Source organism: Poeciliopsis prolifica, unplaced genomic scaffold, assembly GCF_027474105.1.
Source record: "Poeciliopsis prolifica strain line A6 unplaced genomic scaffold, Auburn_PproV2 SCAFFOLD014, whole genome shotgun sequence".
Lineage (NCBI taxonomy): Eukaryota > Metazoa > Chordata > Actinopteri > Cyprinodontiformes > Poeciliidae > Poeciliopsis > Poeciliopsis prolifica.
In genome coordinates, this window is record NW_026562389.1 from 2,879,236 (window position 1) to 2,893,859 (window position 14,624).

A 14,624-nucleotide genomic window follows, 5' to 3' on the forward strand; every position below is an offset into this window, starting at 1 on the left:
ATTTGCCCCAGCAGAGTCTACCCACAATAATGGAGAATGCAGATAGATTTTGCTTCAGTTACAAAAGGACCAGAGAGCTTTACAGAGGACTTAAAGCACCCCATACTCCTGCAGCAGTAACCCACTAAATACCTTGGGAGCAAAAGCCTCCTCCTGACCCATAAAACACAAGTAGCCCGACAACTAAACCTTTCCAGGGAGCCTGAGAAGTGTGAACATTTAATAATGAAACACTCTCGGTTCCCGTTAGATAATTAAGTACTTTGAGTCTTTGTTAAGAAATGGTTAAGTAACAAAAAATTGTACAAAAAAGATTAAAAGATTGGCACAGATGTTCTGCTATATGTGTTTCTTTACAGGCTACACCTTAATATTCAGAAATTCTGATATCTTGATCTTAATTTACCAGAAAAAAAAATTACTATGGATGTATTATTTCGCTCCTACTACCATTTGTATTTAGTGTAAGTTTGTTATGGTAGTAATTTTAATAAAAACAATAAAACATCCGAAACAAATATACTGAAAGTAAATTGGACCTCTTATTTCATGTCAACTCTATACTCAGATGCAAATCCATGAGTCGTTGTTAGAAGTAAATATAGAAAGACTATATGTACTTTATGTCAACTGTTGGACATAAAGTTTGACATTTCTAAAGTCATATTAAGATTGTAATCATAGTAATGACTTCTCTTTTTTGCCCAACCATTTACAGCAAAACAGAACAAACAGGGTATTTACAGTCATACTGTTTCTTTGTTATGGGAGTTAATTGATGCAATATGTAATAAATCAAACATACATTCAAAATACTGACTGACAATAACATCATCATTTCACTTTGGTGTCAATTGAACTCCAACTCAATAATTTCAAACAAGAAATGCTTTTCCCTGCATTGAAGCTCCTTTCAATATTATAAAACATTCAAATGATGATGTATAAAATGTGATCGCTAGAGCAAAATTATGCAAAAAAGAGAAACAAAAGATCATCTGACACATCATTGATCACACTGATTTATCACATTAGCATCTGATTTGAAGGTTTAACACTTCTGCCAATTGGCAGGAGCAGAGGATATTTGGAAAGCATTTCCAGTGCAAACACCTGCGAATGTTAAAATGTTTCTGGAAAGGTTTGCTTCTGGGAGCATACTTCCCCAATTATTTCTTCCTTTATAACCTTCCCCAAGTCATGGGGGAAAGTGTTTCCGTAATCCTTCATCTAGTTTGATTTCCATAGGAGGGGACAAAAATGTAAAACAGCCAATTTGAGCGCTGATTTGTGATGCTCGAACAGTAAGTGATGGAGATATGCAGCAAATGTTGGCCTCAAGTAAATGCAAAGGAGGTAAAATAGATGAATATTGATTTCCCTGTGTTTGAATGAAGCTGGCAGAAAGACAAATGAATAAACAGGGGAAGGGAGTAAGAGGGCTGAGACCGTCTAAGTTTTTGGGAAATACCCAGCCTCCAACAATAGAGACCTCATGAAATAAAATGACTCACTTAATCCATGAATTTGGTTTCAGGAAATACTGCAAGGCAATCTGACCAAAGCCTGCACACAAACCCACATATAATCAGAGAGAGAATGGACATAAATCTTTCCCCTACTCCTCTCAAACATGTTCAGGTCTGACATCTTTGCTTAAAAATAGCTATTTTGACTTTACTGGACAGTAACAGACCAATCAGACCAATTTTGAACGTCTGTTCAAAACGTCTGTTCAAAATACTTGAAAATGTTGTACATCAGCAGATAGTTGTGCATTTATTATTTGACAGGTTTTAGAACTACACTGAGAACAGAAAAAGTAAACAACGGTTTCAAAAAAACATTTTTCCAAAGAGCTAACTAATGCATATGAGGCATAAAAGTCTTTGCTGTATTTCTGAGAGGTCAGGTGTATTGAAGTGATGAAAGAAGACAGAAAACACAAAAGTGTAAGCCAGAGAGACTGACCCAACGATGTAGTCACAGACCAGCCAACCTGATTAACCAGAAGCTGTGCCCAATCATGTGTACAAACAAGTTTGATCCATTCGTTCATAATTTGGTTGGACTTTTATTCAGCAAAATCTTATTTAATCTTAAGGAAGATAGTGTTTCAAACTGATTCTGAACTCCTACTGAGGGACAGCTGAACATCCAATCGCCTTCCATCCTCCTCTTGGCAGACGGCACTCGTGTGAAACGCTTGTCTGGTAGCTGATCGGGACAAGAGAGGCACGACCAAGAGTCCTGACAGAACGCGAAGCAGAAGCTCGTGGTTTCCCGTGATGATATTTGAGAAAATGTAATGTTTGTTGATGGTTGGTTGTTTCATGTTTTTATAATTTAAAACATCTCAAATTGCGTGCTGCCAAAATGTGACTTACCAATAAGCTTTAGTTAAAACAGGATTGCATTAAAGCAGATCCCTGATGAACTCATCATGATGGGATGCAGGAACTGACGATACGGTTGATGAAAACAGTCAGTTAAGGATCTGCTTGAAACCTAAGAATCACTTCAAGGTGATCCAGATGGTCAACAGAGTTAAAGACAGATTATGTCTAACTAAACTAGAACTCTGGATTCTTCAGTCTGCTGCTATCAAAATGTCACTGGACAGATAGAGCAGGATGGTTTTAAGGGAATGCAATTTATTTTTAAAAACCACACCAAAAACTACCTGTTTTATTAAAAAAAAAAAAAACAGATGTTGCACAGATATTTTCTAAAAATCTTTGAGATAATTAGTGATTTGCATTTATACGAACATAGACAATATGTTTGACCAAGGAGTCAAACAAAATCTGGTCCTCTTCACGTTCACTACATCCACTTTAGAGTTTTTTAAAGCCTTCCAGCTTTTTGAATCTTAATCTGGATTGGAACAAATTATAACAGTAATGATGGTATATTGTTACTGTGCACAAGGAAAGGTGTGTCTTACATCGGTGGACACAGTAGGAGAGATTCCAAACACTTCAGGGTAAAACTATTCAACTTTGTTTCAGTGAGTTTCTGAAAAGCCCACACAGGCATTTGGTCTCCCATTACCCTCTGCTCATGAATCGCTCCCCATTTTCAGAACAATATGAGATTTGAAAAACACAATCCCACTTTGGAGTCTCATCATCTCTGGAAGAAGAAACAGAGAAATAACAACACCATCACTGCCCACCTGCAGAACAGCGCTTCTTCTCTCCCCAAGAAATGACAGTGACCAAAAAAATTGGGCGTCCCACTGCCACCAGCCTACCCATTGTACTGTGACGATAGGAAGTTGGTGTTTGATCATTATGTCTCGCTTTCATACTTTGGGATGCTGCTTTCTGCTATTGTTGAGACAAGGGTTGCCCTCAGAGGACACCACATTTATTTATTTATTTTACTGTTTAAATAAGGGCTGAAGGAAAAGGGAAGAAATGGCTGATGTGCTTTACCTCCCACCGAGCTCTATATCTTCAATAGCTTCTAGTTGGGGGACAAATTGGTCTTGGAAATAAGGGGTCATTTCCTCTGCCTGTTTACCTGTTTGCAGCACACTGCCATCAGTTTGAAACAGACACAGGCTGACCCAGCTCTACCCTCTGAGAGCTAATGTGAACCAGGGTTGAGTCATTCTCATCTTTACTGACAACAAGCAAGCAGCTTCAGTGTGTATGTGTGTGTCAATTGCGTGTGTGTTGGTTACAAATAGTAGTGATCCTGATGAACTCATGACCTTTTAAACTTTGAGGCAAATAAACCAGTTTCGAGTGTCTCGTCATCTCTCTTTGTAAGACACACTGACAGTTTGCACATCACTAAAAGACCTTAAAGGAAATTTCATCCGTGATGTCTTGAACGGTTTGGTGAAGTTGCATCCGTGTCTTTTTCTGTTCTGTACTTTTCATGATGTCCATATGACACCTTGTCAAAGCCCACGCAAAGATATTTGAAACCAAATATTGACATGTGCAGCATAAATCGCTTTTTTTTCTTGCCCAACTTTAAACCAGACAGACTGTTTTCTGCTTTAGATCATGACAGAATAATTGAGTGGAAGAAGTTTTAACAAAACTTTTTTGAAAGTTAAAGGTTAAAACACATTTCCTTGGTGTTCTATGGAATTGCCATTTAAACTGTATGACTTCAACTATATGAAAAATAGTTCCACAGGCTTTTGACACCAGTTTAATGGGATTTTGGTGCATTCATTTTGAAAGGACTGGTGCAGCTGAGTCAGGTTTGATGTCTGTCTCATTTTTCAGGTCAGGATACAAACAAGAATGAGATTTGGGCTTTATGATAGTCATAAACACTCCAAAACACTGACTTTGTTAAAGCATTGGCTTTAATCTATTGTGTAACTAACTTTATGGCAGTGTCCATTTAGAAGACCAATTTGCATATTAAGTCCTTGAAAATGTCTTGATAAACTGATTTAATATTTCAACATAATGTTCTTTTTTTTTCTAGTCATGCCATCTGTTTCTTTGACAGTTCATCTTTTCTCTGTGTTCATTTTAAACTGATACTGAAAATGTTGAATCTTTCTCATTCAGCAACAACATCCCAATGTTGATTCTATATTAATACAGTCTTTTTCCCGGTATAGATTGGATTTATTTATTTATTTTTGTTATTGCCAAGTGGACTCTTCAGCAACAAATTGTCAGGTCAAAAGTTCATTTGAAAAAGTACCTCTTGATTGAATTGTACAAAAATGTGCTATAAAGGCAATCCAGTAAAAGGCTACTACAAACTCTGGCCTCAACACTGAAAAAGTAAATAAAATGATGAAGAAGAAGGAATAAATTTGCTTTGTCTGATAGATTTTTCAGGTCCTCCATATTAGAGGTAGTCTTTAGCACTGTGTTTACTAGTTGTGCTAATTTATCCAGAATACATCATACCCACTGAAAGCTGTCGTAGCAGTCAACAGAAACTGCACCACACATTCCATTTTCAATTTAATTAATTTTAAAATCCCGGCTGCACTCATCTCCTTCATGAGTGCAATAAATTAAAATTTGAATAAATGAAGGAATCAAAATGGCCTAAAAAATAAAACTTTAAAATAAAGTTTGAACACTGAAAAACTGAAAATACAAATTTGTATTTTTTTCATAAGTTTTACCAAACTAAGCATTTCAAACATTTATAAGGGACATGTAAGGTTTTGCCATAACATTCCCACCAAACACTGACTGGACATTCAATAATACATGAAGGATTGCACTCATGCACACGCACACATTCATACACACCCGTTGTTACGCACTGGGTACATCCAATATTGTGTTCACACTGTGGGGCTAAAATGGGAATACAGTCAGCAGCCAAAGCCTTAGCTGTAAATCGATAGATTAAATAGAAATGTATGAATAAAACACCAGCTAATAAATAAAAAAGGAGAAGGTTTACTCTTGCTGTCAAGCACAGTGCCGACTCTCCTCCAAAATGAGAGAAGAAAAAAAAACAAGAAAAGAAGGAAGAGGAACAAGCACAAAGTACAACCACAAAAAAAAGACACAAAATATTATTACGTTTTTAACAAAGTGAGTACATTTTTAGTTGATCCATAATTTTTAAGCTGTTTTAAGGCATTTTTTTTCTGTGAAAAATACAGAAAGTTTTTCATGGTGCACATAAAAGTGAAACTGAAATATTTGTAAGGTTTGCGTCCAAATCTCATCCATTCATCGTTGTGTGAATTTAATCGAACATCAATATCATTTGTCAACAAATATGCAAGCATTCTATTTGATTAACTACTGCTCTACCACATGTAAATGTTTTAACATCATACCATATGTATATCATGATTTCTTCAAATTAATGCTTTTAGTATGTCAGTATGTATTAGATGGTAGATTATGTGTAGGCTGAATGAGACGATAAGTGATTGGCTTTAAATGTGAAAGGAACTGGACTAAACTGAATTAGTTTGGATCAAACTCAATGAACTAAATTAATTTAAACGTAAATAGGTTCATATCTGATTGGATATGAATTGTTTATTTAAAATAAATTGAGTTAATGAGAAGAGTAGAGCTAAGTGAGCTGAGATTAACTAAATTAAATATTTATTTGCATTGATCCTCTGCATAAAAAGAATATATTTTCTGCCATTGATACTCAAATCAAATAAATATTGTTTATGGTCTGACTTGGGTGGCAATTAATTTAACTGAACCCAATTGAACTTTATTAAACTAAAACATTTAGAACCGAGTTAAATGGGATTTGAAAAAAGTTAAATGACTAAAAAAGAAAATTTAAAAATACTCAGAGGAATTCAAATGAATTGAACTACATCAAAATGATTTGTAATAAACTAGTGATTTGAAAAAGCGTACTGAAGAACTGCATTAAATTTAATTAAACAGAAACAAACTGAAGGAAATGCAAATGAATGCAATGGGATGAAATTGAACTGAATCACATCGATTTGATTTGTACAGGACACAAGAGAACTGAGCAGGTTTTTAAGAATAGAATGGATTAACTTTATACTGAACAATGAATTAAATTCATCTGAAAGAAATCAAATTGAGGTGAACTGACATTGTTGAATCTGCTGAGTTACACTGAATCTTTTGATCCGAAAATGCACATCACCTACCTGTCATTGATGCTCCAGTTGAGGCACAGGTTTAGGGAGCTGAGCTTCCGACACTTTCTCACCACTTCCATCACCGTCTCATTGTTCAGTTCTGAGATGTGCCGCAGATCCAGGACACTCAGGTTTTGCAGCTATAAGAGATGACACACAGTTCATGTCATCACAAATGATCCTTGATTAACGTAAACATCGAACCTTAACTAAACAATGGACTTGTCCGTCATTACTTTGATAAGTCTTAGAGAAAAAGCAATAGAAGCATGCAACATTTCTGCTGAGCTACATCAGTAGATACAAAGTGAATTTTCTTTCTGTGTCTTCTACCAAATGCTGCATCAAATACAGCAAAACAAACACAGAGCACAAACACAAACAAATGAGATAAGTGCTCACTTGTTTGTTAAAAACCTTCTTATTTGGAGTTGCCTATTCTCAAATTTTTAAAACTGAATGTTTACTTTGTTTATTTTTAATCTGCTTCATCTTTTATTATTTGTTGTTATTATTTTTTTTTATTTTATTATTATTTTTAATTACTATCTTCTTGTATGTTGTTTTTAACTCTCTTGTACAAGCACTTTGAATTGTCTTTGGCTGAAAAGTGCTACATAAATAAAGTTGCCTTGCCTTACAAAATTGTTTATTGTTACTGTTTACTATTCCGCGCCCGCACGCCTGGTGCAAAGGGTTTGAGCCAAAATGAGCAATCGCTTTTCATCTTCTTTTTATCCCTTCCACTTCCAATAATCCCACTTCCCAATCTGAATACCTTATTAAAAAAAAAAAAAAAAAAGGTTGAGCTTAATCCCCGAGTTAAAATCTCAACCTTTTGGCACGATGTTCAGCAAGTGTTTCTGCTCACTTAACAATCCAAAGGCTTTTTAAGAGACAGCGCAGGTGTGCAGATTCAAATACAGACTCATAACTATTCAGGAGAAAGCTGCAAACACACAAATACAAGCTTAAACTCTCTTACACACACACACACACACACACAAGGGGATGCAAGATAAGAGGGGTATGATATTCAAGCAAGCCGCCAGGGAGGCATAAAGGTAAATGTCATGTCCGAGGCTAAAGAGAAAACAAGCTTACAGTTGGTGTTAAGATCACTGAGCCCTGTTGTTGGCTCCATAGGCATGACATATACCGACCAGCATGAGGACACATGGGGAGAACAAGGACCAAGTCTCACTATGTGAAGTAAGCACACATGTAAACACTCTTCCCAGCCTTCACTGAGGTTAAAAACATACAAGCTGCAAACAAACACTGTAAGTGCGCAAACTGCTGTGCTAAGCCGAAGAAAACTTTCTTAAAAATGCTTGAAAAAAAATATCGCAGCAGCTTGTTATGAAAGTAGAATCCACACCTCTTGTTATAAAATGTCTGCTCAAGCATGAAATAAACATGAAATACAATTTTTATCCAGCACATCCTCACCTGTACTCTAGTGACAACATGAATAAAATGAACAAAAGGCTTTTCTACGCACAGATTGGTTAAAAAAAAATCTAGATGTAAGGGTCAAGGAGCGGCAAAACAGACAACTGCAATAAATAGCAGAAACTGCTTACTAGTTATCAATGAATATACTCAGAGAGACAATGAGGTTTGGACAAAAAATGCACCAAACACCACAAATATGGACAAACTGCCTCGTGCCCCGGTGGTCACCACTGAATCCAAGTGTTAAATTATTCATTTTGGGGGCTGAGCAGGATGTACTCCCCTCGTTATTCATTTCGTTGGGACATAAACACGACTTCACATCCAGATAATGGGAGCTCAGCATCTTTGGAGGAGTGTGGGGGGAACAAAAGATAAGTCGTAATAATTCTTCCTTGAGGTTTTATGTAATTATTAAAGATTACGGTTCTCGCTGTACAAATATTCATAGAAATAGACCCAAGAGAATGCAGTTGAAAGATTTTACACACTTCCTCACGTGCTTCCTGTTTTACAAAGAGTTTTCATGTCCATTCAGTATTTGTGATCGGTTTGCCTGGAATAAATTTTCAAAGCCTCCACATCAAAAGTAGTATTTGTTCACTTAATCTTCAAAACTGCTTATCTCTGCCGAAAAAGAATTTCTACTACAGCCAATAGTAAGTGTTTCATTGATGTGGGAAACCAATGAGAAATCAGGCCAACCTGAGAGAGTTTTTATTGGCTGAGTGTGTAGCTAGGTTGGAGAAAAAAAAAAAATTTGGGAGATGGGGAAAGGAGGAGGTAGCAAGAGGGCACCCAGCCACAAATCTAACTTTGTAAAATCCATCTGAGCAAAACCAATGCACGAAAATAAATACCGCAATTTAAGAATGCCTGCCAAAAGGAAAATATGCTGAAAATCCCTGAAATTAAAAGTTACAAATAGCAGCGTCAGAGCAATTTGACACACTCCCAAAAATATGGCAAGTAAATGTGCTTGCCGTATTTACTTTTTTTTTTTTTAATTAAAATTCAGTTCTGAGAAATTTCCTTGCAAACTAAGAATAAACAAGCTCTAACAAAGAGAAAAATAATGTGAAGAAGAAAGCATAAAAATGTGAGAAACTGAGCAAAGATAAATAAAAAAGTAAAAGAGAGGGAGAGAACAAGTGAAGGAGAAACAAAGTAAGAGAGCGGAGAGGATTTGGGCAGGTTTTTCCTCTTGTTGGTGGAAGCCTGTAACCAGGCAGAGTTTGTCTCTTCGTCTCTGAGTTGGCAGTGAGAGTGGGGTCATTATTCAAGCCGTTCATAAAACCAGTGAAACCTGCAAAATCCAGCTGCTCTTGGACCAGCCGCCCTCCTCCTGCTACACGTACACACTCCAAATAATGAGCACAGTGACTTCCTGAATGCTGGGCAGACAAGCTAACATCTGCAGACTGAAGAGACATCAATTGAAGTGTGAAAAGGTAAACTCCGTATTTCATGAAATAATGAAATATATACATGTGTGTAGGTGTAATTGCTTAAAATTCTACATTTTAGTCCAATTTCTGCAAATCCATAATGTGTCACAAAAAAATAGCAATTAAATAAATACTATCAAACTCTTCAGTAATTAAAAAAAATATATGCAACTTTTTCATACTAGAGTATGAAAAGGTTGCAGTTTTACAAAAATAATTTTGTCAGATTTTTTACAATTTTTTTATAAAATAGAAAAAAAATACCAATGTATTACTACATTTATTTACACACTGCCAAATAAATGTTACAATTCTTTTGTCACACTTATTCATTTTGTTGAGATAAAACAAAATGAATAAGTATACTTCTTTTGTAAGTTTATAGAAAATATATAAATGTATTCAAGAAGTAGGATTACTGAATCTGAATAAAACCGCCCATCAAAATATTTATTTTTGCCATGTTTAACATTTAGATGATTATGACAAAAAATATATAATTATTGAATTACAAGAAAAAAAAATTCTAACTTGTCAGAATTAAAAACCTGGACATAAATTTTAATAATTAGATAAACACTAGAATTGCTTCATTCCATCTAATCTATTCAATGAAAGTCAAATACATGACAGATAAGCCAAAAGGCAAACTCCTCACATCTGACAAAAAAAAAGATCTCATCTGAGATACAAGTTTAACAAATGAAAAACGCAAATGTACCATCTATTTTTATCTACAGATTTATATATCCAGGGAGATGTCTCGATTATTTTAACTTTCTGCATCTTTCAAAAACAAATAGGAACCCAAGGTCAAATAATAATATTAAAAACAAAATAAGAAAAATAAATTTAAAAAAATAGCTGGTTGTTTCAAAGCCAAGGTGGCTTGTAGCATTTGAAATGGCTTATTTAGAAACGATGTGATTTCACTCAACAAGGGTAAATCACATCGTGTGCACCTGTTAGTATTCTGCCATGCAGACAACTTTTTACTACCCCTGATATTACTACATATATTTACACGACGCCAAGCAGGAAGTGGACGTCTTACTGGACCCCGTGCAAAGGATATGATGTCACACATTTGAGCGTTGGCACAAAATAACATGAGTTCATGGTTGTAACTGTCCATCAGCGTCAATGTCTCCGGCTCACAGGGAGTTACATGGGATTATAAAAGCACAGACAGAGCTAGCATTGTTTTATTCATAAACAGTGAACATGCTGGTTTTGGAAAATATGAGCTGCTGTTTTATTGCTGCAGTAAAAATACGTCCATTTCAAGATTTAGTATGTGAGTTTCGTCAGTACAAAAAAAAAAAAAAAAAAAACAGCTTGTCTGGGGTAAGCTTACGAATTGTCAAAGGAGCAACACATGTTTGTACGGGGGTTTTTTTAAATGCAAGACAACCTTTCAATAAGAGTAAGAGCCTTGAGAGTCATAGACCAGAGACTGGTTTAGAAGGAATAAGGGAGACAGATAAAAGTTTAGCCGCAAGCTTTGAAGTGTATTTAAAGTCCTCAGCAAGGAGTCAAAGTCACAAAGTGCCTTTGAGGTGTTTGCTCGGTTGTCCGTATCTGTTGAATGTGTGAATGAGACAAGATGAGGTGGGGCCAAAACGGAGGGACGAATGGCAGAGGTGATACTAGGTGAGGACAAGTGCGCACTCATGCATGCTCAACCCCCCCTACCAAAAAAAAAAGAAAAAAAAAAAAGAAAGGGAACATGCAAGACAGTTCAGGCAGAAGGGTAAAAGGTATGTCATGACTGCTCTCCTCTCTGAAATCATACAAAAGAACACGCAAAAGCCTTAGAAGACACAATTAAAATGGTATTGAACATGTCAATGTTTTCCTCAAGGAAATATATTTCTAATGAGGCCGTTAAGATGAAATTTAAACCAGATGCCGGCAAAAACCCAAGAAATGTACCCATACAACGAAATCAAAACAAATCAGATCATAAATGTAGTTATGTGCAATAAAGTTGAATTGCACAAGGAAAAAGTATTAAACACATGAAGAGAAGCAGCTGCATCTTTAATCCAACCATCTGTGTTTAGAAAGCAACCCTGCCCTCTATCAGTGTATGTTCAACATGAGCTGGTTTAGCTTTAACTGGTGTTATACTTTGTCGCCAAAGTATTGAACATGAAACACATTATTAAAGAGTAATGGTGCCTTCTCAAGATCCTAAACGTATTATTGCAACACATGTTGACGGACTAAACAATGAACTACTTGGATAATATAGTCCAGCCATACGAGACCATAATAGTCATCTTTGGATGTCTTTGTATACGTTAAATTAGATTTTTTTTTTCTTCTTTTTTAAAGCAAAGCGAAATTTCAAACACGCAGATAGGGAAACTCAATAATTGGTTTTAAAATAAAGCTGTGAATATCATGTGAATGCAGAAATTTGAAATATATTCTCTAAGACAGACATTGACATGTTCCATGCTCAATATTATTTCTGCAAAAAGGGATCTAAAGCAAGACTGGGCAAAACAACAAAATGCAAAATGTAATAATGTGAAGGCAGACCAGTGCACGTGTGTGTGCGTTCATATATGTACGGGTAGCTCCTCTCCATCTATTCCATGCCCTTCGACTGTCTACCCCTGATTTTTCCCCATTTCTATTCCCCTTTTATTTTTGTAATCTCCTTCAGTCGCTAATCCTGCATGTGCCGGTCTCGATAACAAACTCGGTGGTGAGAAAAGGCTCAAGGTGATAGAGAGAGATGGTGTTTTTTTTTTTCTTTTTTCGGTGCACTGAGTCAAACGTCCACAAAAGACATGCAGGAACCACCACAACAGCGCAGGATGACAGTCACGGCACACTGACACTAGTTGGGCCAGTAATGAGACATGATATCCCCACCCTCCAGAGGTCAAAAAACCTCTCTGTCTCTGTCTGTCTCTGGGTTAAAAGTCTTACAGCCAAATGAATTATTCTTCAATTACTCTTGCATGAGACACACATCATCCTTAGGCTCTCCTCTCCTCATTATATTCATAAATCCCCCAATCTCCTCCATACAGCAGTCAAGAAAATTATTATTACAATTGAGACTCATTTGGCGACCTCCACAACCCCATTACCTTTCTTTCTTCAAATCCCCTCTGTCGCTTTCTCTCCCCGTCGCCCCCACTCCACCACTTCTGAGACACAACATGTGTGTCCCCATACATTTGTACGCGGGGTAAGATGTGAGCACAAACATACACACAACACACATATTTCTTGGTTGGTGTTGGGGGTTATCAGTTTGACACAGGGCACTGTGATTATGTATTTTCTGTGCTTCATTCAGGGGGTTGAGGAGATAAGGGACCAGCAGACTGCAGCAAAGCCAGACACCACTTTCCCAACGTGGGGCGGAAGCACAAGAGAGGCGTTAGCAAAGGTGGCAACTTCACCATTCATGGCAACTAAAAACAGAAAACACCCGCTAAGCTTCTTTCACATTTTGTGCACCTCAAAGTTTTAATATCCTGCAATTTTATTTGACAAAGTAATGAACATTTGTGAAGTAGATTATTTGGAAATGGTTTTACAAATATATCTGAAATGGCAGCAAGTAATAGACCAATTTACTTTTAATATTATATATATATATATATATATATATATATATATATATATATATATATATATATATATATATGCACGTATGTATATATGTGTGTGTGTGTGTGTGTGTGTGTGTGTGTGTGTGTGTGTGTGTGTGTGTGTGTGTGTGTGTGTGTGTGTGTGTGTGTGGGTGTGTGTGTGTGTGTGTGGGTGTATTCTCCTACTGAAGGAGGACATACTGGCTGTAATCTGCTTTTATAAAGTGAAATTAAATGTCGTCATTGTTTATATCATCCACGTATCTTCGAGGAGTTGTTGTGGATAGCGATGCTGTGGACAGGTAGGATCTGGGTAGCAGTCAGTCTTGAAACCAATGTGAAGATGTCTCTGACTGAAGACTGTTGCTGTATGACAGTCGGATGTTAACTCAGACAATTTTCCAAAGTAGCATATCCTGGAAGACATCATCAGTTGTTGGCAAGCCCTGGTAATCACAGCTGGGAAGAGAGACATTGGAGCTGGATATATGATCCTTGACAATTACGGTCAATGGAAGAGATGGTTTGAACTTCCTCCCCTCGCTACTCTTTCGTTCTGCTCTGCATCCATGAAGCCTGCCTCCTTTACAACTTCTTCAGGATGTGGGGTCAAAGATCAGGTGTTGTTTGAGCTTTTGGATGCTAATCAGCTGCTTCAGTTGTAAAAATAAAACGATCTTATTGGCATATGTCCGAAAGTGAAAAAGTAAAAGCAAAAATTCCATCAGCACAGCAACCAGAGGGAATAGTTCTCCAAACATGCAATGCCTCAAGTAAAAGAAAATTATGAACAAAGCATAACAAATGGACAAGTTAGAACTAACTCCAAATGCTGCAAATGTGATTTTTCAGACTTTTATTTGTAACTTTCTTTTCACTTTGCAATGAAGAAATAATTTCTGTTGATTAATCATATAAAATAATAAAATATGCACAAATCTGTGGTTAAATGACAAAACATGGAAAATTTTAGGAAGTATAAATAGTTTCTTTTTTGAGACAGTATGTGGTTTTTATTGGTTTGGAGCCTAATTTGAGCTTTGAATGTTCTGAACCAAGCACTGCACATTATACTGTACATGGAAAAATAGAGCATATGATTTTAGTTATGAAATTAAATATCTTAGCTGTCATGAACCAGACTGTTTTATATGCTCATAAACACACAAAGAGAGAATGAAGTATTAGCCGTGGTCCAATTCTGTCAAATTTGTAGTGCATTAATCAAAAGGTCCCAACTTTTCTCCCCAGAAGAACAACAAAACCACTGAAGCAGCACAGCTGAATTAATCTACAAGGCCCCAAATTAAGACCAGAAACATCCGAGCTCTGCACATCACAGAGGCAACACACAGCTATTACAGTGTCCAAATATACCTCGTTTCATCTCTGACGCATTCTTCAACAGTCTCCCCATTTGTTATAACTTTGGCTCTCATCCCGAGGGTGGGAACTTTCGCACAGACAGCAAAAGCCCTTCAGCGGCCCAAAGTGTCTAAG

The 14,624-nt window shown here is 36.5% G+C and overlaps 1 protein-coding gene across 1 annotated transcript in view; it reads right to left on the reverse strand.

Moving 5' to 3' along the window:
- fbxl17 (F-box and leucine-rich repeat protein 17) overlaps window positions 1-14,624 on the reverse strand; it is a 239,412-nt gene that overhangs the window by 145,577 nt on the left and 79,211 nt on the right. Inside the window, exon 8 of the mRNA XM_055039391.1 lies at window positions 6,608-6,738. Coding sequence (XP_054895366.1) covers window positions 6,608-6,738 — 131 coding nt within the window. The remainder of the gene's footprint in view (window positions 1-6,607; window positions 6,739-14,624) is intronic.